Raw genomic sequence first — 27,277 nt, forward strand, 5'->3', positions numbered from 1 at the left:
CCTGCAAAAACCCTGCAACCCCCTTGTTGTTCTGAGCTGTCTGGCACCTCTTGTGTTTGCTCTAGAGTTGCTCTTGCCTCTTTGCTAGCTTTTGTAATTATGGTACTTTCAGGTGGAAAATAACTAGATCTCTTGCTGCCTCCCTAATGCTTTGCTTTTTATGACTTTCATTACACTTCACTATTTAGTGAAAAGGGAAGTGGCGTGCACAAAAATGCCTGTTCTTGAAAGGTGCATGTGCAAGAGCCTTGAGCAGCTGAAGTGAGAAATGTAGGTGTCCTGGCCTTGTGTTAAGTTAGATCACAGTAATCTCTAAATAGTGTCAGAACAGCCTGGCCTGGCTGTGAGCATGCTGGGCATCGCTTTTCTGGGTGGCGTTTTGTACAACCACAGTCAAGCAAAGCGATTGTGTTGGATTCAGATGGAAACTTCGAGTGGGATTTTGCAGCCAATTTTGGGCAGACATCGCACTGTTCTTCAGGGGCTGTAAACGAGGCCAGAAGGGAGGTGCTGCCAGCTATGTTAGACCCTGCGTGGCTAGAAGGAGCTGTAACTCAGTAAAAGCAGGCATGAGAGACTCCTCTTTCTTCTTGTTCCCAGGAGAGCAGGATAGGGCACTTGGGGAACCCATTTTGCTCACCCGAGGCTTTGAGTCTGAGTCACCTCCTCCAGTCTATTCCTGTGGCCTGGCCCATGTAAATGAGCTGTAGAGCAGTCCCAGCTGCAGTCAGTATATTTACTTGTCCCGTTCACCTTCTTACACTCCAAAGCCATTTGATGCTAAAATAGTTAAGTGTGTTCAGAGATATGCAGGGGCACAAAGACTGCAAGGGGTAGAGGGAAACTTAGAGCTTCTGAAAACAGCAGCCACGCAATAACTCTGCTTTGGGGGCAGCATGCTAGGGAAGAATGAATGGTTCCATCAACGCCATCATTTAGTAGTGAACTGTGGGCATGGGGTTTTTTTGGTTTTTTTGAAGACCTTCCCTCTGTCTTTGCCACAACTGCATACCATCTGCCTCATCTCCTCTCCAAGGATTCTGCTTCATGAACTACTTGTTGTCTGTGCTAGTTGTTAAGGCTTCAGAGAGGTGTTTAAAAAAAAAAAAAGAAACCCTACCAGCAGAAGAGCTTGCTGCTAGTGAGTATGTGAGATTTTCTTAAGGAAAGAAGAAATAGTCTCTCCTGAGCCATGGACTTTGGTCTGGAAGCTGAGCATCACAGAGCCTGCTTAGGAGATGACTGGAACTGTATACACAGCCACCATTCAAAGCCAGCTTCCCCAATTGGGAAAGGAGGTTTGGAGGATTCCCCCCGCTTTCAGGGGACTTTGCAAGGAGACTATTTCACTAAGCAGCCCCACCTTTACCAAGGTTGAGGCTGGCACAGGTCCTTGTGCCACTGAGCCACACTTGGACCTGCCTGGAAGGGGGACCTCACCGTCGGCTTTGGCTCCGTGCTCTGGCTACGTGGGGCTGCCTGCGTGACGATGGCACGGCTGCAGCAGTGACAACCAGACATTTCACTCTGAAAGTAAGTCAGTGACAATTAGCAGAGCCAGTGGAATGCACACGTGCAAATCCGCTCCAGCCTTTACTCAGGGTGGGCAGCAAGGTGACACAAAACTCCCACTGTAAGCAGGTTAGCTAATGAGGAGAAGGCAAGTCAAGTCTCATTGAGTTTGAGATGAGGCTGAATTGCTGGTGAGTCCTGTAATATATTCAACTTTCTACCAGCCATCTTCAAAGGCCTTGATCTAGTTAACAACAGAACAAAACGGTAATTAGCACTGAAGGTATCACTTTTCTGATCCTCAGCTCCGAAGAACTCCTAGAAAATGGGATTTAATTACCCAGGTGTCACCATAGCTAATCTTCTGCCAGCTAGCAGTGAGCTTTTGTTACTTGGACTTGGAAAGATTTCCAGCGATGAAGTGGCAAGGACTCGTCAGGCTCCCTCGCCAGTTTGATGCAGGCTCACTGGTCTTTTCGCCAGCCCGAAGAGCAGCACCTGTGCAACCTGCCTCCGCGCAGGCAAGCACCAAGAGCCTACGGGGCAACCTGCCTGCAGAGTTACTGCCTGGGCTCACAGGCAGGAGGGTACTTGGTACTGCTTCCTTAGGCTCACAAAACTTCCTGGAGGAGTGGCCTGCACGAGCAGACGACTGTGGGTTTGTTGGGCTTTATTTCCCCCCTACAAGATGAGTTTGCAGCTTTTGCTATAACTGCGGATGAGTCAAAGCACTTACAGCCCCAGCAACAGGCCTAGATTTGTCTGAAAGCATCATCAAAGGCATGGGGAGTAGGACTGTCACCCTGCTGTCACTGCCCAAAAGGTTTTTAAACCATCATCCCAGTGTCAGGCTTCATGGTGCTGTACTGCACCCCTGAGTAATCCCTGGCCCAGCACCCGGTCCCTGGGTTGAACAAGGAGAACCTTGTTTTAAATGTCCCAGTTTCTTTATTAACCTGAGTATAACAAATATAACACAGTATAAAAATGAACATAGAGCATGACAGAGGTACAGCACAGATACATGACCTATACAAGGACTAGTTCATTGAATGATAATAATAATAATATATTAAGTGTTTCATTGCTTGGAAAAAGCAAGTTTTGATTGTAAAAATTGTATCCTGTTCCACCAAAATTATACAAAGTACATTCAATACTGAAAAGTGACTTGAGAGCAGGACCAGGGCATGGCCTGGCCTCTTAGTGTTACCTCAGCCCAGGACTGTACAAAATGAATCCAGATGCTTCTCTGGGATGAATTTTAAGAACTTAACAATTAAATTAAGAAGTACAAATTTGTGTGTTTTGGGGAGGGAATTCTTTCAAAAGCATGTGAAACATGCACTTTCAATAAAACCAACAGACTTCAGCAACATGCAGACGGCATTGCCTGGCACGGCTCTACGCAGGCTCCGAGTTGATGGGTGGCAGGTTTTGGCGCTTGAAGTACTGCACAACTTGCTGGGGCAGCTCTGCCAGCACGGCTTTGGCCAGAGTTTCCTTGGGGGCCTGCAGACAAAAAAAAGAAACACAAGCATGCGAATAGCTGTAAGGGACAGACCAAGGGTTCCCCAGATCAGCACCATTTTGGGGAGGCCACCGCAGATGCCTAGAGAAGAGGGTGAGCAGGGAGAACGTGAATGGCCCTTCCCCAGTACTCTCTCAGCTCCAAATTCTGACATTTCACTTAATACCCGCTAGAGGCTGTACTAGAAGACACCATGAACAGTATCTAGGCACCTCTTGACACTCATGCTTTCCAACACCTGAACTTATACTGGGTATTATAGCTTCCTTTTGGGCGATAGTTCACAAGTGGATAGGGAATAAAACATCCTCTGTAGGGTAGAAACATCAGGTATTGCATAACAGTAAGTGAACTGGAAATACACCATTTGTTATGCAAAAAAAAGGAAAGGAAAGATAAGCAGAGTTTGATTTTTTCTGCATTCTTTGGCAAGTGTGTCGGCGGTATGGCGCGGCCAGGATGTGGCATAGCCAGCGCCAACCCCAGCCCAGGGCTGACTCCTGTCCGACTGAGAACAGCAGAGAACTGCAGCTGAGCTCGGCTTTTGTTTTTAATCTCATTAACTTTCCTCCTACCTAAAACACCACATCAGACCCTGGGCAGCTGGAACCCTGCCCGGAGAAGGGGGGAAATGTGCGGGGACAGTGCAGGCGTTGCACAAGTTTGTACAGCTGCAAACTGCCGCAGGCGCCGGGCTGTGACCAGGAGCACTGCCAGGTCAGTGCACCCCTCCCGGGGCCCGGGCTCACTATGGCGTTGCAGAACGGCTCGTGCAATGGCATGAGTAACACCGCAGCCCCAGGGCCCGGCCCCCCCCCCCCCCCCCCCCCCCCCCCCCCCGCTTGCAGCCCAGTGGCAGCATGGACACTGTTGGGGCCCAGCCCCAGGGCAGCCCCAGGCTGGGCTGGAGAGGCGTCTCGTGAGCCACCCACACTCACATTGCGGAAATCCCGGAAGGGCACGAACTGCACAATATCACGTGCAGCTTCCTCGCCAGTGTAGGAGCGGAGCACGCGGTTGTCTCCATCCAGGAACTCCATGGCGGCAAAGTCGGCGTTGCCCACCCCCACAATGATGATGGACATGGGCAGCTTGGAGGCCTGCACCACGGCGTGTCTTGTCTCATCCATGTCACTAATGACCCCGTCTGTGATGATGAGGAGGATGAAGTATTGCTGCAGAGACAAGAGCAGAGGGTGAGCCCCAACGTGGCCCTGGGGTGCACTCACACTGCACCCGGCCCCCATGCTGGGGCGCCTCTTCTGCACGCCATGGGGCAGCCAAGTTCCCCAGTGATTTGGGAGCACAAGGTTCACCACTTGTGCACAGGACTGGCAGCATCACCCCGAACTTCAGCTGCTCCTGTTCACTCTGGATTTTTGAAAGAAACAAACAACGAACCTCCCCCCCGAAAAAAAAACAACCCCATTTTCCAGCACTGCCTAGATAGGTGTCTCGGTCTGGGCTGTGGCACAGCAATGCTCTCGGCAGACACTGAAAAACTGGGGCCGAAGCAAGGCAGAACTGTAACACGGGCTGATCACAAGCAGGGCTGCTGCGGCACAGCGAATGCAATTTCCTGCCAGAGGCAGGAGCAAGGGGAAATCACCGACTAATTCACTATACTCATTGATGGAAGGAAAATGGCATTTGCAAACCTCTATCACAACCCAGAGGAGTTGGAGGCCATGACACCAGCTCATTCGGGATCTGAAATCCTTCCCCTCCCTGCAGACCGCGGCATGGAGCCGCCCTTGTGCCCAGCACGCGGGTGCGAACCCCACTGCTAAGAAAACCCCGCACTGGGCTGAACACGCCGTCCCGCCGCTACTTTCCCAACGCTGCTCGTGCTTACGGTGGCACTTGGATTTCAACCTGAGCAGGGGATTTGGCCCCGCACAGCCAGCGACCCGATGGTGCCTCGCTGCCGTTTTCATTTCCGGCGAGGCGGGGGGGGTCTCTGCTCCTTCCCTCCAGCGCCATCTCCGCTGCTGGCTCAGCTGCAGCCGTGGGCCAGAGAGGGTCTCCGCAGGCGCCGGGTGCGCACGAGTCACAAAGCCAAGGACGGACCATCGGCTATTGGCAAACAGACAGTGCCACAACCCAAGCGTCCCCCAGCCCGTGTTCCTTAGCAGCCTGGCACCCATCAGCCCGCCCGCACAGCCAGATGGGCGACGGGCCCTGCGAGGAGGAGGAGACGAGCGCTTGCCTGCCGGCACCGCTGCCCGACACCCCTGCGATGCCGCTGCCTGCCTGGGGGCCGACACGCTGCCCCCACCCGGCCGCCTGCTTCGAGACAAGGCGCAGGGCGCCGCTGAGCCCCCTCGGAGGAAGAGCGCGGACGCCAGGCTGCTCTTCACCACCAGGCACGTTCAGGTCACCATGTTACAGCTGCCCAATTTCGGGATCCCAGTTGGGCTGGGGCAGATGTTTCAGGGAGTCACCTACCTGCGAGAGCAGCAACTGACCTGGTCAGAGCCCTGCTCCCTGCCCAACCGCCCGCTCCGACGCGTTGCCCAGCTGCCGTTTCTTACGCGTGCGCTAGCAGAGCGTGTTTAATACCAACGGGTTTAACTGCACACAAGAGATCCCCACCTCCCCCCGCCGGCACGCAGATCATGAACGCGCCGATTCCAGTGCCCTCGTGCTTAGCGCGAGCTCCGTGCCCTCATCTCACGGATGAGCCGGCCGGTCCCCTTCAGCATCCACGAGTCCTGCAGGACCGTGCCGGTGGGTGTAAGGCACTGAGAGAGGGGAAACACAGCGTAATGGGAAGCAGAAGCGATGCCGCAGGTGATTTCAGGAGCACCGCGCCGAGTCCAGAGCAGCGTCATTCCCTTCCCCCTCACCTCGACACACCAGTAAATGCCAAGGGAGGGGGCCCAGGTCCTACGGACCTGGAGGAGACATCGCTGGGAATGGACCGGCAGATCTGCCCAACTCAGCTCAGTAAGGCTGTGACATGTGGACACCAGAAAAGCCCAGCTTGTCCATCTCCTCCACCTCCGGGGAGCATAAGGGTTCGATTTTGGCACATTATGCGCACTGGAGAAATGATGAAAAACAAGCATTTAAGAGCATTAAAGCTCTTTGTTTCTCTCCTCATTCTTTCCACTTCCTCAGCAAACCACTAGTTCAGAAATCCTAGACGCAGCGAGAGAAGGAATACGGCCCAAAGCCCATTTTCTTGTTTTTTCTCCAGCCCACATCTCGTCTCCTGAAATCTTCCCTAAGTGTTTTCTTCCTTCAACCCTCTCTTGTGTTAAACTCCAAGTACAAATTAGGCTTGCTCATGTTCAAATAAAACATGAGGCTTCCCAAGGACATAAAAATAACTGCAGCAAGTATGTATCAAACGTGCCCAGGAGGAAAACGGCCCCGAGTCAGAGCTGCATTTAAAGCACAGCGCTCAAGTCTCCCAGATTCAGGCATGCTTCGGTCTTGCCATGTCTGAGGATGCTTTTCTGAAGCCAGGGCAGAGAGCCAGCCCCCTCCTAAATCTGTCGGCTTTGTGGGTGTCAGCCCTGCCGGCTAAGCACTGGCTGATATTTAGTGCTTTCTTAAAGCTGACCCTTTCAGAGTAAATTGCGTGAGTGATGGGAGACCTTAGTCTGAGTGACGGGTGTGAAGAGCAGGACTCAAGAGTTAGACAACTGAGGGTAAAGAAACGCCTCTCTAGTTTTTCCATCCCTGTCTTCTCTCATACCCCCCACTTTTTTCCCATAAAGCAGTGTGGGTTTCTGAAATCACTTTTGTTTCGTGCGTGCCAAAGCGGCCATGCTAGATGACCGCAGAGATTCAGCAAACCAGCTCCCTGCCCTGAAACGCTCCAGATCCCCAGCGATCTGGAGGAAGCTGCAAGGCTGCTAGTGCTAATGGGGGGGGGGGGGGGGGGGGGGTCCCTGCTTACCCTGAGCTCAGGGCTGGGGCTCAGAGGGGAAACACATGCAGAGAAGCCTGGGCTGAAACAGGGATTTTTGAAATACAGGCACACACATGCTGGCTGGAAAAAAAGAAAAATGTTTTCTAGAGGGAGATGTATACAGGAACGAAGGGTCTCGTTTCCAGAACTAGCATCAACAATAATTTTTGGTATTAAGCTTTGCCCCCCCTCACCCCCCCGCTTATGGAACTCCGGAAGAAGACTACCTGCATGCTCTGCATGCTTTTACACCAGCAGCTGGTACTGAGCACTACTGGAAGCAGGAGAAGTGACTGGGGCCTGAGCCCGTCTAGGATCATTTACAGGAGGAAGAGTAAAATCTCGAGGAAAACAGCAGATAATAAACAAAATGTTAAGCCGATTCAACCCTTTCTCCCAGTATTTCCAAAATAATAATAATTAGAAAAAAAAAAAGTGCAAACTTTTTGCCTCAGTGCATGTTCAAAGAGAAGGAAACTTGACAAGCCAATCTCCCTCTGTTCCTCCTTTCTGCGAAATCCCTGACGGGATTGGGGAAAAGCACTAGCAACTATGCAGGAAAAGAGGAGGGAGCAGAGCTCATCAGCAGTTTATCGCTACATATTTCAGAGACCAAGTGAAACATCAGAAACATCAGCCGATACTGGAGATCACCCTTAAAGCCTGGAGGGGCAGCAGCAGAGTAATCCTGCAGTGAGCCCGCACGCCACGGCATCGCCTGGAGAGGAGTCCCCAAACTCACCATGCCAGTTGTAGACTAGCTCCTTCTGGAGCAGGAGGGACTTTCGTCTCTCCTCCAGTCCTCCGACAACACCGAGCCCGTCGCCTGTGCTCAGGAGGCTGAGGCAAAGCCCTGCTGCGCTCGAGTGCTTTGCATGCCTGCCCCCAGCAAGGCTTTGAACCAACGTGGCCCAAGGGAAAAGGCTTGGAAGCAGCTAAAAACGCTTGTGGCCTCTTGTGCTCCCTCACAAGTGCGACTTTGGAGCTTGAGGACCATCTCTGCAGCTAGACTCGTGACCCGTGTGGCAATACTGCTCTCAGCATCTCATGCAAGTCCTTGGCGGAGCAGTTATTGCCAGTTTGCATACACAAGACAAAGCCTGCCTCAAACATCCTTTAGCTGGGGATGCTTGTTCCCATTTTCCCCAGGAGGAGAAGCCTGCGACACCCAGTCCTTGCCCCACACCTGCTGTGCAACGCTGGCAACTTAGGAGCCCAGGCTGAAGTTTCCACTGGGCATTTCGTAAGCTGAGCATGCAATTCCCATGGAAAGGGAATAGAAAATAAGCCTGGCTGGAAAGGCCAGGCCTGGATATCCTCAGGGGCTGCAAACGTGTACTGGCCAAGCCAGATGCTTGCATGTCTGGCAGCCAATGCTGATCAATAAGATGGGAGGGTTGTTCAAGGAGGTTTTGAGGCAGCAGTGCAAACTTTTCCAGGAGCACAGCACCATAGGAATCTAGTTTTGGGCAGGGGACACAAGTCATCGCAGATGTAAAGACTCCACCGGTCTCATTTGCACAGCCATGGCTCTGATTTGCAAGGGCATTTTGAGGCCTCAGTAAATGCCACCCAACAGCAACGCACAGGTGCAGGCGACCTGCTTCTGGTCACCATCCACGCTACCCGGGGACCATACAGCACTAACTGGGCGCATATCTCTGCCGAACTGACATCGGAGCCACTGGACTCTCTCTGTGCAGCCATCCTGCACAGTGCCGTGAAATCAAAGCTGGACCAAAGAACCAGCTCTCTGGAGAGGGAGAGAAAGGAGATGCAGTCCAATGAGGCTCCCTGCCAGAGAGGCTGTGGCGATGTGCAGATAATGAACGGCGCGGTAACCCCCTGGCCTGGTCCTCATTTATTTGCTTTGTGGTTTACTCAATGCTGCTGTCTCTCACTGAAAGCGTGCAGGAAGGGCCAAGCTCTAATTACAAATGTGCTTTTAAAATCCATTTTTTTTAACAATGTCAAAGCACTAATGGCGCTGCAGCAGAACACAAGTTCAGCCGGAATAAAGGGAGGGCCAGGCAAATGATGAGATGGTAAAAGCTGCAGACCAAAAAGCTCCCCGCACCCAGAGAGAGCCGGGTTGGCTCTGTCGGGCTCACAGGCTGCCAGGTAAAACTTTGAATCAGGAAAAAAAAAAAAATTTCTCAGCACATAGCGCAGAGCACGTCACCCCGTCATACAAACCCGTGTGCTTGGCTCGAGATCATTCTTCGTGTTCAGCACACAAACCTTGTCTGACCAGGCAGCACTGCTCACTGTTTCTCCTCTTTTTGTTGTTAAAATGGCTGATGTCTGAATCCAACATGAGCTTTGGGGGATAATTACTGATTGTTAACAAAATCAGCAATTAGACTTGGATGCATAAGCAAGACTTCAAGGGATTAGGTGGCATTAAACAGAGGGCAGGAAGAAAAGAGAAGGTTTGGGAAGCAAGGATCCTGATGGAAAGGTGTGTTTTAATTCCCCAAAGCTTATTAATCCTTCCCTGAGAGTCGAGTGAGATGCCCATAATTTCTCTCGCGCATCCCCCACCCCGGCCCCGACACACGCACACGTTTTAGTGCTTCCCTCCCCTAAGAGCTGGCAGCTCCTTTGTGATCCACGTTGCCATGGAAAAAGTACAAGGGGTTTTGGGTTTATTTGAAATGTTAGGAAAAAGCACCTCTGCCACACGGGAGCTTAATGAGACCAGGAGGAAAAGGAGGGCTCAGATCCGGCCAACACAGCCGGGCGTGTGCTGCGCAGGCTTGCCCACAGCACCGCCAGAGCGGGGCAGCGAGCACGATCCTGGGGCCGGCACCGGGCGAGAGTGGCGTTTGCATTTGCGTTTTCTGCAGTTCTGCCAAGCTTCCCAGGCAGTTTCTCAGCATGCCATCACCCCAGCTGCCCACCCAAGGACGCCTCTGCTGCTCTCCATGGAGCTGGTGCAGAAAAATCCAGCTCAGACAGGCACAAGAGGTGCCTCTGTGAAGAACTGCCCAGCCGGCTGGCCAAGATCTGGGCAGCCAGATGGGCAACAACGTCTGGGCAACCAAGCCAGCTGTAAAGCCAAAGCTGCTGATCATGTACAAGTGACTTTTGGAAAGGTCTAGGCCTGCACACAGAGAGATCGTCCATAATGTGTTACGAGCACCATCACCTCGGCACCCCCCAGCTGGGACTAGGCGCCCCACCTCGGAAGGTGCCCTTGCTCTCTGGCCATGTAGCTTCTGCACCTCACATGACCGGGGCCTCCCTTCTAGCAACTCCACTGCTCTGTGGGGAGGAGAAGTAGAAGCAACTACAGTCACTGCTGCCTGGTTTGCACTTTAAATCCCCCATGAGCAAAACCCACCCATTGCAACCACACTGCTATGTTCCCAAGGGTCAACAGAAAAAGATCCAGTACACACACATCAATTTTAACCAGTCAGTGTTTTCCCACCAGTCAAGGAGCATCTGCAGAGCAGCTGAAGGCAGTTGCAGGGAGAGCCAAGGCTGGAAAAACAGCCTCCCAAATGGCTTTTCAAGCCATGATGGTGGAGTGGAGATGGGACTAAGCGAGGATGCTCTGTCCACAGGTCAGAAACGCAAGCCCAGGTTGCACATTTCCTTCCATGCTTAGGAAAGCCGCCATGTGGAGCTGAGTTCCACCTGCACAGTCACACTGAGTCTCCCAAACCTCCCGACCTCTCAACAGATCCATGCCAGAACTGTTTACTATTCATTTTTTTCAGCTGGCTGATGGTGCCCTCCAATGTGCTTACAAAGCAAACAAAAACACTCATTGCTGGTTTCATGCCTAAAAATAAAACGTGCCTTTCTCTCTGAAAAGAGGCTGCTGTCATCTGCCCAGCCAGTGGCTCTTTGTCATGAGGCTATTATTAAAGACGACATTGTTGAGGGTGGTTTTGCTGTATGCATTTAAGATTGGATCAAAGAGGAGAAGGCCACAGGGGAGTGAAAACCCTTATCAATAATTCTTTGTGCTTCCAAAAAAGAAAGAGCCAATTCAGACTTGCCTATGAAGGAACTATTACTTTAGTGCATATTATTTAAAATCTCCTTTCATTAAACTATTAGAGCCAACGGAGGGGTGCAATTTGCATATGATTAGTGCTGCGCTTCAATGCAAGGCCTGTGGGCTTCTCCCCTCCTCACTCTCGATTTCTGACATAGAAAGAGAAAATTAAAAATAAGGACTAATCTGGACAAGATAAGTGCATAACTGCAGCTAGCACCAGAGACTCTGGCAGCAAGGAGCTTTTCTAAGTAGGGGGAAGATGGAGCAGGAAGCGCTGAAAAGACATCAAGATCAGGGAGGGGATGGCAGGAAGCATTAAGATTCCCTTGGAAAGACAGCACCTGAAGTCGCTGTTTTAATTAGGAAGTCAAACTAAAAAAGAGAACAAAAAGGCAGTATTTCCTTGTGCCCATAGCTGGGGAAAGAAGAGCACGTAAGGAAAGGTAGGAAATGGGTACCCTGAGAGAGAAGACCGCATGGTTTCAGGTGCAATCCAGCGCTGCTCCAACTACGAAGCAAGAAAGCTTTTACATTAGCCGCTCACCCCAAACCAGCTCCTGCCGTGCATGTGCTTATGCCCAAACTGAACTGGTTTTGGCCCACAAAGCACGGAAAGCTATTTCCTGCTCTCTGCAGGGAGTGGGGTTAGACCTGCTGGCTTCCTTGGGCAGACGGTGCCTTCTGCTCCTGAGGGCATGTGCAAGCCAGTTTGCCACAAAAGCTTTGAAATCAGCCCACAGCACTAATGGAGCAATAAGAGGTAAAAGAAGAGCAGCGAGCCCTTGTTTCAGACAGCTGGAGAAACCGTGAGACTCTGGAAATGAAGACTAGAATGGTTTCCCCCTCAAAATAGGAAGGGTGGAGCCCAACTGGGTTTTAACAGGGAAAAAGCCTTCAAGCAATGCTGCTTCGCTCCCACAGGTCACTTGTGCCAGCTAAGGCAGCCTCAGATATGCTGGAGTAACTCGGCGCAGAGCTCACACTGCAATCCCTCATCCTTGAGGCAACAGAGCTGGTGTGAAAAGGCAGCTCAGCAGTGGGCAGATCCACACCGAGCCCCTCTAAGCTGCAATTCCTGCTGCGGGCCAGAGGGCTCCATTCAACAAATGACTACAACTGTGAACGCTGTCAGGAACAGCCCTTACACACATTGCTGCCCACACACGTTTGTTCACATAGGGCAGGGTGTCAGGAGGATCTGTTTCTCCAGCTCCCTCTCTGGGGACTCCATCTCTGAGACAGTGCAACAAATTCTTTGGGTCCTGCCTCCGTGTCAGGGGCTCCTGGCACAGCCAGGCAGCCAAATGAGCTCCTTTTTACAGTCTTAAGATGCCCTTCCCACCACAAAGGAGGCATCTTAATTACCAGTGGCATGGCTGGACTCATGGCTGCAGCTCCCCAGTGCCTCCTGGCACATGGATCCAGACATGTCAGCAGTTGTACCCGATTCCAGCTAACCTGATTCTCTTTAAACCACAATCTCTTTATCCTCTTGCTCCAGCATCACCCTCCAAATAACACTCAGGTACGGTCTGTCTCTCACACAAGAGCCTCATGGCCTGGTGCAATGGAGCACAGTTGTAGGGGGCCTCTGTGCTAATAAGCAGCTTTTTGCCATATGGATGTAAATAGTCTGATGGACTAATTAACTGTGACTTCAAGGACTGCTGAGCGGCTGGAAGCAGCTGCTTGGGAACTCAAATTCTGGCTCTGAATCCAAGCTTGTTTGTCCAAGTAGTGTGAAAAGCAACAGTAAAATAGAGCCATCCAATGGTTTTCTCATTTTTCTAGTCAAGGAGGAAAACTAAAAAGATCTTCTGCAAGCAAAAGGTCCAGCTTCAATCATCAGTCACATCACAAATGCTGTGCTGGAAGCAGTGGTAAGGAAACAAATGGGGTTGCTCTCTCATTTTTTCAAGGCTGGAAGTATACCACCAAGTCCCTCCAAGAAGATCTCTTCAGAGATCTTCACTGAGGAGAGGGAGATGCTTTAACCAAGATGATCCTCCTCCAACTGCTTGTTGTGTGTTGAAGTGAAAGAAGCCAAAGGTTTAAAAAGACTCTTTCCAGTTGCTCAAGTTTCCCATTCTTATTACAGCAGCATTATCACCATCCTAGTTCCTTTGTGGTCCCCAGGACAGTCCAGTTAATCCTGCACCACAGAGAAGCAGGAGACTATTTTGAAAGCAAGAGGACCACACTCTCCAGGTCTATCATTCCTCCTTTTGCAAGAATATAATGTACTGTAAGAATGCCATTGTGCATTCTGTGGAAAAAAAAAAATCACTTCCTTTAGCTTATTTGAGATCCATTATCAAGTCATTTCCTGAGGTATCTCACAGGTCTTGTCCATAAAAATTAGAGGGGAAATCAATCAATTTTTTTTTTTTTGCCATTCATGATTTTATGCATCTCTTCTACTGGGTCCTGGTCTTAATCTCTCCTTATATGAAAAACTGCTCCATGACTCTCAACATCTTGGTCAACTCTCTCACTATCATTACCAGGGCTATTTGATCTTTTCTGAGATGAGGGGGACCAGAACTTCACATGCTACTCAAGACATTTGTATAAATTCAAGGGACACACAACTCATGGCATTTCCTGCCTTGGTTTCAATTCACTCCCCAATAATTTTGGATTTTCAATAGCTGCAATTTTGTTGACTGTTGTCAAGCTTGCGTTTTGATGTTGTTGTTGTTTTGTTTTTCTCCTGAGAAGCATCTGCAACGACTCTACGTTCTCTTTCTAAAGTGATGACAGCTAACAGAGCCCATGGCTGGGCTCTATAGACAGGGTTAGTTTTAACTCTCTGCCAAGTGCTTTCCATTCATCAACATGGGGCAAAGAAATAGCAGATGCATTTCAGCCACTAGGGATGAGGAGCTCTTCCCTCAATTGTTTGCGGACAGCTTTAATCTCAGCTCCCCTAAATAGTTTGGGATCATCGACCAGTTTTTGTCTGCTAAACATTTCATGTAGCTGGGAAAGCAAGTTTATCAGTGAAATCACAGACATGATGAGACTTCAGACAGTCCAAATCATCTGCCATCCTGTTGGCTGTTCCTCCCACCTGGCAATTTATTATATTATTTTTTGCTAAATCCAAACCAGGCACTTTCTTCTGCGATTAGCCAGGGTTGAGGCTGGCTCCACACCATGTTTCCCACAGCGTTATGGCTACTTGAGTGGGCTTGGGAGGGCACAGAAACGATGCCTGGTCCCCAGGTTCCTCCTGCTTCCCCCATGCACAGCGGTTGTGGCTCAAGGGATGCTCCTGGTAGAAGGACCCTGCCTCGCCGCTTCCATCTTTGGAGCAAAGGGAAAGCAGAGATACAAAATCAGAGCTCAGGCCTTGCCTTCCACTGCCACTGCCAAAACCCCTTGGGACTGCTGCCGTACCATCAAATCTGAAGAAAAGCGAGATACTGAGGCTTTACACTGAGGCTGTTAGTGGAGTCAGCCACTGCCAGGAGAAAGGAGAGAGGGCTGGCTGATGCCCTGATCCCAGTGGCGAGAACAGAAACACTTATGGACTTATCAGGAGTGGGGCAACCCAATTAACTTGGATGGAAGAGCCCAAGGAAGATAAGCCTTTAGAAACACTCTGCCAGTAGCAAAGGCACTTGCTGACTGGGCTCATTTTCCTAAACCTTTTTTGCTTAAGGTCTCATTAGTCAGGGCTCTGAAGTGGTGTCATGCTCTTGGAGGTGGAGCTTGTGAGACACGACTGGGGTTTGAGGCAAGTTCCTGGTAATTGCAACGAGGAGCCCCAAGTCCCCAGAGGCAGGCCTGTAGCTACTGCAAAGTGTCCTCGAGTGCAGCTCTGCCTTGGTCTTAGCCCTACCTACAACCTGTCCAGCTTGAGGCACCTAACATGGACTGAGCACCTTGCCAGCCCTACTCAGTCCTGAGGCATCCCCAGAGTCACAAACTGACACCAGATATAGGGCCCTTTATGACAAACCTAAATACCAGCAGCAGCCTCCTCCCACACAGGAACTGAGGCCTTGCCTCTCCTGATGTGTAAGTAAGTGAACAGAGCCTACTATGATGACTTAAACACCCAGTAATCCAGTGAGTCTTTTGCTCTACCTCTTCTCAGTGTGCCCTCTGTAAGATCCAGTACACCACATTCATCTCCTGCCTTCAGAGCATGCTTGCTTCCAGTGCCAGGTTAGAAGAGAACAAACTGCCTGCAGAAAAGCCAGGATCCCAGACAAAGGCATAATGCACCATCACATGGCTGTAAAGACTGGCCTAGTATAGCATAGCACTATCCCTATCCACCACCCCCTCTGTCCTCTCTCTTCCTCCGTATCTTGTGGATCATCTCTTTCATGGCCTTATTGGACCATCAAGCTGGGGTGATGCATATTGCCACAGACTTTTACATTTGACCTGAGTGAATCCACCATGGCAGCTTCTCACAGATGAGGAGCAGGGCCATCCTTATGGGGAAGCTGTGACACACCCTAGGATTACATCAGCCCAGTGAATAACTAAATGATGGTGGACAGTAACAACTCCTCATATTGAGGTCCATGCCAGAGAGATAGCACCTATCAGACCATCCAAGAAGTCAACAGAGTCAGAGCTGATGACTACCAGGGTGTCTGGGTGATCTGGGTGGATTAAATTCTGTAGTGTGTCTTTTCCACCTGGTCCTTTTGTGACCTCACATCCCCAAAGGGACACCTAGATGTTCAACCCAACAACTCGCTGCGAAATGCTGAGCCAAGGCAGTGACATCGATAAAGAGAGGAACAGTCAAACTTACAGTCGCAAACTCCTGCTGGGTTGCCTGAGCTGCGAACCGGGCCACGTGATTGATGATGGGAGAGAAGTTGGTCGGTCCGTAGAAGCGGATGTGAGGCAGGCAGGCTGAGTATGCTTGGACAATGCCTTCCACACCTTCAGGGAAACCAGAGAAGCCAAACATTACAATAGGCAACGTCCCAGCCAGCCACAAGTATAATTCCATGTTCCAAACATAATTCACTAATAATTCCATGTGGTCTGAAGTTACAAAACATTTTTTCCTCAAACTCATCCAGCTCATCAAGCTTCATCTAGCTGCACTCAAATTTTCTAAAAACAGTGCTTTGCTCATCGGTCACTTTGTAGTAGATTTTCAGTCCTTCTCAATAAAAGAGACCTCACAGCACTCACATTCAAATAAAGTTTTCCTTGTGTTTCTGCAAAAATCTCCATACTAGACAAAGATGAAGAGCAAAAAGAAAAGCACTTCCTGGTCTCTGAATGTAATCAAAAACTAGATAGACAAGGTAGCTTATTTCTTTAAGTGTTTGGGAAGCACCACTCCAACCTGCAAGCCATCAGAGACTCTTTTGCTTCTGTCACCCCATGAACCTGTCCAAGAAGGTTTTTCTGCCAATTGGTTAGCCAGGACCGTCCTTCCCAGCTCACAGGAGGCAGAAAAATAAGCTAACCTTGGAACAGTTTCTTTCTAAACTGTTTGCCAGCATTAGCAAGAAGATAGTCACCCAGTGACTAGTGAATGAGGTTTGAAGGCTGACCAAGTTCCAGCCTTGGGGTAAAGCAGAGGTCAAATCAGATGACTTCTGCAGCCCATGGTAGCCCCTACCATTTATGACTTGAGCAGTTCTTCAACAATCACTGTGATCAGCTTCCAATTCCTAAATAAACTACAGAAGCACTAAGGGGCAGGTAAGTCTGAATTCCCCATCTGGTCTCCAGGCCTAGCGTTTCTTACTAGCTTGCTGTAGGAGCAGATGGCTGGTGGGACACATCAAAATGAAGGCATATTTTAGGCAGTCTGAATCCAGTTTTATTTTGCGCTGGGACCTCCTACCCCCAAAGTTCCTCTGTTTTCCTTTGAGCGAGCACGTTGTTCTTACTCCACTCCACTGTTCATGTCTGGCTCTGACCAGACCTTTGAAAAATTAAGGCAAGTTATAGGTGAAATGCAAAGGAGAAGACAGAAGACACTGAAGGCATGCCAGGAGTATTAGAGATATGCTGGGTACTCACCTGAACAGAATGGGTTGGTGGGATTGAAGTTAATGGCAAACTCATGGGACACCTGGGGAGAAGAAAAGAACCTCAGTTAACATGGAAGGTCACTGCCGAGCTGGATGCTTGCAATCGCTGATAAGTTTAGCTAGATGCTGCATGGTTTGGGTCTGGCCCTCAATCACCACATCACAGGGAGACCCAGTCCTGGCAGAATCCCAGTTCGCCATCTCCCTGCAAACAGCGCTGTGCAGCACAAGGGAGGAAGGATCTTTTCCTTGCAGAAAAGAAAAAGCTCCCGGAACTGCTCGTTTGCTCGCTGAATGCTGGAAACACACTTCCACAGCCACTGGAAAGTGATACAAGTGCATGCTGCTGCCAGAGTATTGTCCCTCATCTCTTCCAGGTCCCAGCACGCCTCACAAACTCCTGCCTCTTCCTCTGTGCCCACAACAGTGCTTGGGCAGCCACAAAGCAGGCTGAGGTCAGGAACTGATCTGGCTGATGGCTAACCTGTAAAAGGTGGCACCAAATGATTAGCTTCTTGATCTGGGTCATCATGATGGTGAAAGCCAGCACAGGAGAGGTGATATGAATGCTCAGGCATGGTGGACAACAAGTACCAGCACAGACAGCACTTGTTTTCATTGACCGTGTAACCATCCCTCCTCCAATGTAGGTGCAAGATGCTCCAGGTTTTCCACCATCCCCTCCCAACCCGGAGGAGATGCTCTCATGAGGAGATTCTGTGGGAGGCTGGCAACAGGAGATATCCTTTGCCACAGCTTGTTGCAGTAGCTGAGCCACTGAGAAATCAAACAGCAGTGCTGATAGCAAATCCCTTCTCAGGAGAACTAGCACCAGCCTCAAACCACAAAAATATGGGCTATCGCTTGCTTTGAACCTATCTCTGCTACCAAAGACAGTGCAGTCGAATAGCTCAGGTGCAAGAGAGGAGTTGGGACGCCTGGATTGTAATATGAGCCTTGCCGGTGTTGGCGTGGATGAACAATGTGTTTGGGGAATAAGCATCAAATCAAATCGTTAGCATGTGCCTAACGCCCTAATTCTGCTACCTGTAATATAGGCACTTTAAGGAGCAGACTCTCAGCAGCACCAAGGACACACAACTCTCTATTTAGGCACCTCTAAAAACTGAAGAAGTGATTTCAGATTTTAAGTGACTAGTCCAAGGGCTCTAAAATGAAAAGATCCTACTTCGTTCATACCAGAGTTTCAAAACAAAGATATTTTCTCCCTCTCACAAAGGTGGTGGGTTGCTGAGATTCTCAGTCAGGGGGATCACTTCAGGACATGCGTATTCATAAAGCGAGCAAAATCAATGTCCTCTAAAGCTCAGTGTGAAGCAGAAGTCTTCCTGAGACTGCATCTGATTCAGAATTTCCAATTACAATGTGCATTGTGTCGAAAGCAGCAGAAACTATTTTTGCAAGACAGTGTAGGGTGGGAAACAACAAATAAAGGTAGGTCACACTAAAACTCTTTACCATGCTGTAAAGCTGATTAGCTATTGTACATGCAAATGTTAGCAGTCTGCTTGGGTATCTTCATGTCAGCTGAGTGCAATCAATAATGCTCTCATTCATACCAATAATACCAGACTGGACTGAGTCCATGACAGGCACATACCAGTTGTGGTAGCTGGGCTAAGTCTGCCAGGGCCTCTAGCTAATGGACTTTCTGAGCTAGACTCAGTATCTTTTTATGTGGTAGCTTGTGAAGGATTTCTCCTCTATGGATGCGTCTAATCAGATTCAACCCCCAATGTGAGCAGAGAGTACCCCATGGGCTTCATATCACACCCCAGGTCTGGCTTAGAAAATCCCAGCCCTAATCTCACTGTGATTCACCCCAGAGAGAGGAGCAGGTTCAGAAGAGGAACTGGCATGTCCAGTTAGCTGTGCAGAGAGATGCCAGGCTGCAAGGTGGGGAGAGAAACTCAGGCACCTCCTCCACCAAAAGCAGCCCTTCTCCTCCAACTCATGGAAGAAGGCCACCTGGGACAGAACTCTGAAAACATCGCCTGTCCGACTTTGCCTGGGCAAACCCTAAAAGGGCACAGGGCAGTGCACATTCCAACTTCTGCTATACAAACAGTTGTAGACAAGGTAGGCAAAAATATTTCTTTTTTGCAACCCAAACCAGGAGGTTTCTCTTTCTTTTAAGCAGTAATGAAATGGTTTGGAGCTGTTTTCCTCACTTGTTGCAGTACTAGCTGCAAAGCAGACCCCCTGGGTGGCAGAAGTGTTTCAAAACCTCCTCTGGAGTTTTCACAGATTATATATATCTCTGCTAGAAAATTCAACAGGAGGGCTTCAAAATTTAAAAAAAAAATGGATTTCAGTCCTTATTCAGCTCCCTAGTTTGTAAAGTAGTTGCTGTGGAGTCTGATAAAATGTATATATAGTATCTACGGGTTTCACATTCACCAGGACTGTCACTACCAGATTGTTCCCAACAGGGATAAACTCTCTCAAACAGTCATGATGGGTAAGAAATTCAGTCAGGGTATATTCTGGTCCACCTGTGCAAGGGGGAGAGGCTGGAGGGTGGAAGCTCCATCTTTTCCCATTAGGAATTATGAATGTGCTTTCCAGAAGCATGGTCAGAGAGTCGTGACAGAGAATGGCCTTTGGAAACAGCGCTGGTTTGGGAGCCTGAAAACCTGGAATCGAGTCCTAGTCCCACTGTGACCTCCCCAAGTGATCTGAAGCCCAGCATAACTCAGGTACCCTATGCGCAAACGGAGAGAAAGCCTTGGGGGGTGGCGTGTCTTGCTACACACCCCAGTGAAGCTGCCAGCTTCAATTTGACACTCTGAGCTCCACAGATACAAAAATAACACATTTCTTTTGGCTGGCTCGAATTTGCCGTACTGCCTGTGTCAGAAAATGAGTCTGGCTAGCTACTGGGCAGCACACCTCAAGCACAGCTCCCAAACCCAAGCAGAAAAGCTACCGGTGAGGCTTAGATTTTAAGCATCAGTCGCTACGAAGCTGCCTTGCCTTTGCCTCTGCCTCATCCCACATAAATTGAAACCCATCTGCTTCCTTCTCCTGTTTCCTACTGGGAAACTGCTTGAGGCTCTTTACAGAGCTGTTACATTTCAAGATGTTCTTTGACATTTCCAACAAGACTTTTGTGTGCAAAATATCTCATTCAGATTGGTTCTTTGAAAGTATTTGGTGGTGCCATGGCAACAAGAGCACGATGAGAATAAAGCACGACTTATATGACTGTTCTCTTTAATGATCTTCCCCATTTTTATTCCGGTTCATAGTGTACAATAGCCACCCTTTGCTGCTGGTCAGCATGGTCAGATTTTTACCTACTGCAGGTACAAAGTCTTATATGCAAATATTCCCCAAGGGGCATATTAGCCAAGCTACTTCCAACCGAGCACCTGAAGTGAAAGATGTTGGTTTCAATGAAGAACAGTTATTTTGGCTTTGAAGCTATGAGTCTTGATTGCCTTAATTGAGTGAGCTGAGCTGGAGGGACCTGAGCCCTGGGCATAGTTCTGTGACTGGACCGGGCAGGGGAAGGTGAGGGAGTGATGAAGCAGTGCAGGGAGGTTGCATGGGTGAAACCTGTGGGACATCAGCAAAGCTGGTGGGGATTCAAAGAGGCTGAAGCAAGTGGGGGATTGGAGGGGGCGCTGGAAAGCAGAACAGTAGAGGAGAACAGGCTCTGGTTAGGTTTTGCTTGAGAGAGCAGGATTCATCTCAAATTCTCACAGTGTGGAAATCATTTCACAACTGAAAAAAAAAAATCAAAAGTGCCTGACTAAGGCTGATGGAGCATTTGTGCTTGTTCTGGGCACTGGCAACCACCGCCGCTAACTTGAGAAAATGAGTGGTTTACTCCAGGCAGGTGATCTTTACACACACATCAAACTTCCAGGGATGGACAGCTGCTCTCCAGCCAGGGCTTAACTGGGTTTAGAAATCATTCTGGCAGGGGAATAAGGTGGTTTCTCTGGTATGGCCCCCAGGCCTGTGGGAGCAGGAGGAGCAGACAGAAAGGTTTCTACAGCACGTTGCAGGAGGGCAGACAGTGCCACACTGGGCAGAGGAATAAGGTCCCACTCTTCCCACATGGCTACCAGACAGCATCCTCAACGGGTTATCTGCATCTAAACTAGCAGCAAGGACCATTTCCAGCCTCCTGGGCTGAGCTCACTGCTCTTATCTTCTCTCAGCACACAACCCTGCTCTTTACACTCTGCTAGGTGACTTGCCTTCTAGCCTACCAGGATGGAGGTGCTTTTCGAGTGCCAGAGGTCCGCAGTTCAGATGTAATCGCTGCTGAGGCAGCCCAGCTTTACCCGCAGTCACTGATGCCTTCGGGGCCTAATCATCCCCACGGTCCCAGCGGCCTTGATTGCTCAGCCTCCTTAGGCTGACAGCAGAGAGTGACGCACCCAGGGCAATTAGCGAAGCGGTGCTGGAGCCAAGCGATATATTTCACCCACAAGCCCTGAGTGGGTTGCTCAGAGAGACAATTTGCCTGTTCCCCCGCACCCCGCCAGCCCTTTAAGCAGCCCAAGCTACCATACTCTCCCCAGCCCCATTGCATTTTCCATTCTGATTTCTCTCCCCAAATAATAACACCCCTGACAACAGCTGATTGTGGTTACTTGGAAGCTGCTTACCAAGATTTTCCCACAAAAACTAGTGAAGTGACAGACCAGAGACATTTACTGGCCAAGGAGGATGAATCAGCTCCAAAGTGCACACGGAAGGATCTCCTCTGACTGGCAAACAGCAATAGCTCCCACTTGAGTCAAATGAATTTTGGCTGCCTGTAGGCCAGAGAGACAGGCTTGAAATGGTAAAAATCGTAACATGCAGATGGGGCAGAAAAAGCAAGCCCAGCAACATCCCTGATCTACTGCTCCTCTGCGCTCAGGCCCACTGGCAAATGCACAGCACAGCAGCACCAACACACATGTGCCCTGTTTATTTTATCGCATCGTCGCCAGCCTAGCAGCCGCATCATCAGGGTGCGACAGGGCCTGATTTCGTTGCTGACAATGGCTGGGTAAACGCAGCTGGCATAGAAGGCAGTCGCCTTTCACACACCATGCGCTACATGGGTTCTCAATAGCGCTGCGTCCTTCCGAGTTTAAAAAATGAGACTTGATGCTGAATAATATAGTTTGTAGCCTTTTCTGTCTTGAAGGAAACTCCCTGCTTCTGGGCTCTACCCCATAGTCAAGGCCAGCTGAGAGGCTCGAGACCTTGCAAACGTGGAGCTTAGGTGGAAACTGTTAAGACTCTGCTGCTCCCTGCCTCCAAGAGCCAGCCTTTTCGGGCAGTGGACCTCAAGCTGTGGCTTGCAGCTGGTGGTGGCCCACATGGCAGTGATGAGTGGCTCAGGACTGGTTTTCCAATAGTGGAGTCTGAATACGTGTTATGGCCCAGATGGTCTTCCTTCACTGGAAGGGTGTGGGTCCAAGACCAGGGGATTTTTATGTAAGCTTCCTGCCCGAGGGGAGGGTTTGCAAGGGCGGTGCTCGGGCATGATGGGCTTGTCAGCATTAGTTCACTGGCAAGCAGCATTATTTCAAGATTTGCAGTGTGCCTACAGGGCGCTGCGGGTGTGCTGGTGTACACCGAGTCATTGATACAGCCAGCCTTTTCCTCATCGAGGGCTTTGCAGGTGAGCCACACGCAGGAATTATGAGAGAGACTGCAGCAACTACCTACTGTCCTGGAAAAGGCAGGAAAAGAGAGCATGAGGGCCAGAGGCTCTCCCTCTGAAGAGCAGGCTCAGTTCCAGCCAGCAGGTCCAGACAAACCACAGAAGCACCAGAGCAGTCCCTTTATTAGTATTATTAGCAGTAGTATCCAAAAGAAAGCACAAGGCCTCAGCAGGCAGAGCATCCCCAGCTTTGAGGGCCAGCAACACAAAGGTTAATGGTCCTATTCACGGCTGCTCATGACTTATATGCCCTTCTCTGCTCAGCCCAGAACAATACTTGCCCCCCTTCGTCCCATGCCTATTGCAAAGAAAACAAAAAGCTTTCTAAGATCCAACCCCAACCCCACGCCAGAGGTTGGGGCTATAGCAAAAACAGCAGGCAGAAATAATGCACATTAAGGACATTAGCAAAGAAAGCAGCCAAAAGAACCAGCCAGTAATGAAACACCGTGGTTTTCCCAGAACATCTTTTTAAACTCATTATGGAGCGGGGAGAGTCAAGGCTGTAAATCACAGCTCCTCACCAGAAAGCAACTACTGCTAGAAGAGCCCTGCCCCTCGGTTTTCATCTTAGCTGCCACCTTCCAGCACCCACCTCTCAGTCTAGTCTCGGTTACTACAATAGAAATATTGGGACTCCACCGCACAAAGGGCTGTACAAGCACAAAAGAAAGGGTGAGCCAGAGCCCTGAGGCATTCACAGGCTAAAGAAAGATAAGTTGAAGAAAACGGCAGAGGAAATGACCGACTTCCCCACAGTCACTCAGCCGATGGGGCTAGCAGTGACTCCAGGAATGGGGTGCAATTCTCCCAATCCCATTGCAACTGAGCCGAGGTGGACGGCTCTGCCTCCGCAGCCCAGGTCCCAGAGCACCCTGGGAAGGTGGCACCACAGGAGCAACGTGACACTGGCCTCTTTTGGGCAGAAGCGTTTGAGGTCTGCCTGCTTGTGAAGGACTATCAAGCAGACAACAGGGGTAAAAAGCACAGAGCCACACCAAGGAATGTCCCCAGGTGCAGAGAGGGTAGAAAGGGAGAGAGAAGTGACAGAGCCCTTAACCAAAAGGGACGCGGAGATGCTGGTTACACACCCTCTGAGAACAACCAGTTCTCAGCATGTGCTGGTCCATCCTGGAAGCTGGATTTCGGGGGAGCTGAACCGCCTCAGCCTGCCTGTCAAAGCCTTTCCAAAGCCTCCTGCAGGAGCAGCAGCGTTTGTGGTGGAAGCGTTGGCTCCAGCAGACTGCTGGGGATGCTCAGAGCACTGCTGCGCTCTGCCATATGTCAAGGGAGATGTTTCAGCACATGACTTTGCAGAACTGTCGTGACTTTAACCCCTTCTGCACCCAAGCCCAACAAAAGATCAATGTGGCTTTTAGGAAACCTGCTGAGATCCTGGGCTGGAAATGGTGAGTCACACTGACAACACCGAGGAAATCATAGGGAGGCCCTTCTGCTCTAATCCACTCCCACGTCTTGCAGACTCTACCCATGCGACATAATGTCGAGGCTACTCAGTTCCCAGCCCCCTTCCAGATTTTGCTTCTGTCTGACACACTCATCCAGGAGCCCTTTCCCTTGCCCAGAACTGTTCCTGCCTCCTGCCAGGAAAATGAATCAACAGCTGACTTTGCCCATTAATGCCAGGGAGCTGCTGCTTTAATGCCAGTTTAAAAGAGAGGAACTGGCTGCCTGCACTCCATCCCTACCTTGCCACCCACACATACTGTCACTTTTCATCCTCCCCCAGCTGAAAGCCTGCGTCCACCTAGGCCCTCTCTGCCCGAGCACCTTTTGCTGACTGAGCCAGCCAGGAAGCCCAGACAGCTCCAATCCTGCCCGGGCTCTGTCAGGACAAGCACATTTTAAACACGCAGACCACCACTGCACTTTACCTTCCAATCCGGTGGGAGCTGGGCACCGAATCCCAGAGCAGGAAACATTTTATCTCTAAAAAAGAAGAAAAAAAAAACCCATATGGGTGTATCTACACACACATATACACAGAGTCTGCTTGCATGGCTCTTGCTAAAAGGCATGCTCCTTTGGTTACAAAAGGCCTCTTTGTGCTACCAGCTGGCCAACACCCGACTGTCCCGTCCACTGCAAGGAAAGCACCAGGTGTAGAGCTGACCCAAAAAAAGGTGTCAGCCTTCTCTTGCCCCCAAATGACATAGTGGCTTTAAAAATCATGAGAGCTGAACACAGAAAATAGATGTTGCCCCTTTGACTTTTAGCCTTTAGGGAGAAAAGAGTCAAGCTCTGCTTTATCAACCACAAGGACTAGAAGCATCCCCTCACCTAACCAGCTGAGTCTCTTGCAGTCATATACCTCCAGAAGCTGGGGATTTAAAAAAATTAACTTCCTCTTTTGGTCTCAAAAGTTGGCATTGCCCAGCATGGCAATTCCAATAGATTTCTGGGTTTTTTTCTCTACACACAGATTGCACCCCAGGGCAGCTGGGGAATAAGACAACTTGACAGTGTGGCTGCTAATGGCAAATATCACCAAGCTGAGGGCATCTATCTTTGTACTGAGAAAGCACCAAATGCCTGGTCTCCAACTGCCCCAAGTAAAGGGCACTAAATTACTTTCAGCTGCAAGGATGGGGAGACAGGAGAAATGCTGTCTGCCCTTACATGGTCTCCTCATTGAATTGCCTGCATAGATGGCAACTTTCTCCTAAGGAGATTTTCCAAAGCCAAGTAATATTTACCCCTACTTTGCAGATGGGAAATCAAGGCACAGAAACAGGTGAAATGCATCCCAGCAGCCCTTCAGGAAGCCAGGAAAACGTCTGTAAAATAACGGTGGAAGCTGAAAGGCACAATGCTTACGAGTCATAGTCCTGAATGATCTGACCGACAGCCCAGATAGCCGATAGATATTCATTTGTTCCCATGGGGTTGATATAGTGCAAAGAGGAGGGGTCTCGTGGGTTCCCGTTGGAGGCTGTGAAGTCAATTCCAACCTGAATTGCAAGAGAGAAGCACAGACCCATCCTCTATTAGAAGTCACTATTATACACCTAACCACCAATTTTCCATTGACTTTGAGATCACAACACAATCCAATCAGGACTCAAAACTTTTGAAAGCTTAACAAAAGTCTTTGGCTTACCTAAAAAGGCCCCAATTAAATACTTAGTTAGGCAAAGCAACCTGCCATTACACCTGAATTTTTCAGCATCAAGCATCATACACAAGGTGTCCTGGAGCAAGCCATTACCATTTCCAGAGCTCCTGCCTGGGCCTGCCTATCTCCCAAATGTTAAGCACAGAGACCAAGTAGCTCCACAGACACTAAAGAAGCCCGGGTTCCCTATACATATGGATCTTAAGGTCTTTGACTCTGGTGTCCAAAATAGAGACACAATCCTGAGTTGAGCTTTTCCTGCAGCTCAGCCATTGTAAGAGCTGCTCTACACTGGGCTTCCCCAGGGTCCAATGTAGACTGAGCTCTCAGGGCATCTGTTTGTCAGCAAGGACCTGATGTATCACTTCCTCTACCAGGCTGTCTATTCAAAAACATTTGTAGGAACTTATACGTAAGACCTCAGCCCCGGTTAAATCTGGTCAATAGTAGCGAGACAATGAGCCAACAGATTTAGAAATGACTGAGAAGGAAGAGTTAGGAAGAGACAAGCAGACGGTGTGACTGCATTTGCCTTGTTTGCTTAGCAAATAGGCAAAACCCAAAATAACTCCGCTGGCTAAATTGAGCTCCGGGGATTTGTACTGGATTTGGTCTGTATCTGTAATGAGAGAGGATAAACTCAGCTCCTGAGCTAGCAACCGCTAACGACTGGGCCAAAGCCAGGGGTGCGTAAAGACGAGAATCACTCAATAAATGACCGTGTGTAAATGATAGGTCAAGATCGAGGCTGGCTTTAGGCAGAGGCAGTTTGGGCCATCCCCACTGTTCAGCATGCCGGCAGAGGACACAAACCAGCCCCAGGAAAAGACGAATTCGCTGCCTGTTTTGATAGTGCTGGCAGGGAACAGGAGAGGCCAGACACTCCCTTTGACAGGCCCGATGCAGGCAAGCCTGCCCAGTCCCGGGGCTGCTGAGGACAGCCACAAAGGGCAGAGGCCTGGAAGGCACCCAGCAAGAAGCATCCTCCCAGATAGCCAGCAGAGGGTGGATGGACACAGAGGAGGAAAATGCAAGAAGTCTTAGCAAAACCCTGCCTCCTTGACACGCAAGCTTAGACTTACCTATATGCAGTTTGTGGCTTTAACATCTGCTGTAGTGTAGCCCAGTTTATGAAACACACGGCTTTGAATAAAACAAAAGATGCGTCTACCACACCGTGGAATTTTTAATCCACGGAGACGACAAGACAAGCGTATCCCTGAGGGAACCCTATTCCTGTCCGCTTCCATGCACAAGTGACAGCGTGGGCTCCCAAGGTTCAGTTTCCCTCTGGTTTTCTCTCCAGGCATGCTTTGGCATCTGCATGTCCAGGTTCCTGCCAAGCCAAACCACCATCCATTGAGGTTTCCTCCTGCTACCAAGGAATTCAATGGCCTGTCGGAACCATCTCTTGGTTTTTTGGTTTCTGGATGCACC

At 49.8% G+C, this 27,277-nt stretch overlaps 1 protein-coding gene across 14 annotated transcripts in view; it reads right to left on the reverse strand.

Annotated features, from left to right (window-relative positions):
- Positions 1-2,437: 2,437 nt before the first annotated feature.
- The window catches only part of CPNE2 (copine 2), a 91,580-nt gene continuing 66,740 nt past the window's right edge, over positions 2,438-27,277 (reverse strand). For 10 of the 14 annotated variants that reach the window (XM_068955364.1, XM_068955363.1, XM_068955361.1 and 7 more), the window contains 6 exons: positions 25,543-25,676; positions 24,600-24,654; positions 16,996-17,047; positions 15,761-15,894; positions 3,982-4,218; positions 2,438-3,024 (listed from right to left, as the gene is read on the reverse strand). In XM_068955364.1, the coding sequence (XP_068811465.1) occupies positions 2,917-3,024; positions 3,982-4,218; positions 15,761-15,894; positions 16,996-17,047; positions 24,600-24,654; positions 25,543-25,676 (720 nt within the window). In that variant the 3' untranslated portion in view covers positions 2,438-2,916. The remainder of the gene's footprint in view (positions 3,025-3,981; positions 4,219-15,760; positions 15,895-16,995; positions 17,048-24,599; positions 24,655-25,542; positions 25,677-27,277) is intronic. The other 4 variants (XM_068955367.1, XM_068955366.1, XM_068955368.1 and 1 more) reach the window with 1 other exon arrangement.

The sequence above is a fragment of the Struthio camelus genome, chromosome 10 (genome assembly GCF_040807025.1).
Source record: "Struthio camelus isolate bStrCam1 chromosome 10, bStrCam1.hap1, whole genome shotgun sequence".
NCBI classification, from domain to species: domain Eukaryota; kingdom Metazoa; phylum Chordata; class Aves; order Struthioniformes; family Struthionidae; genus Struthio; species Struthio camelus.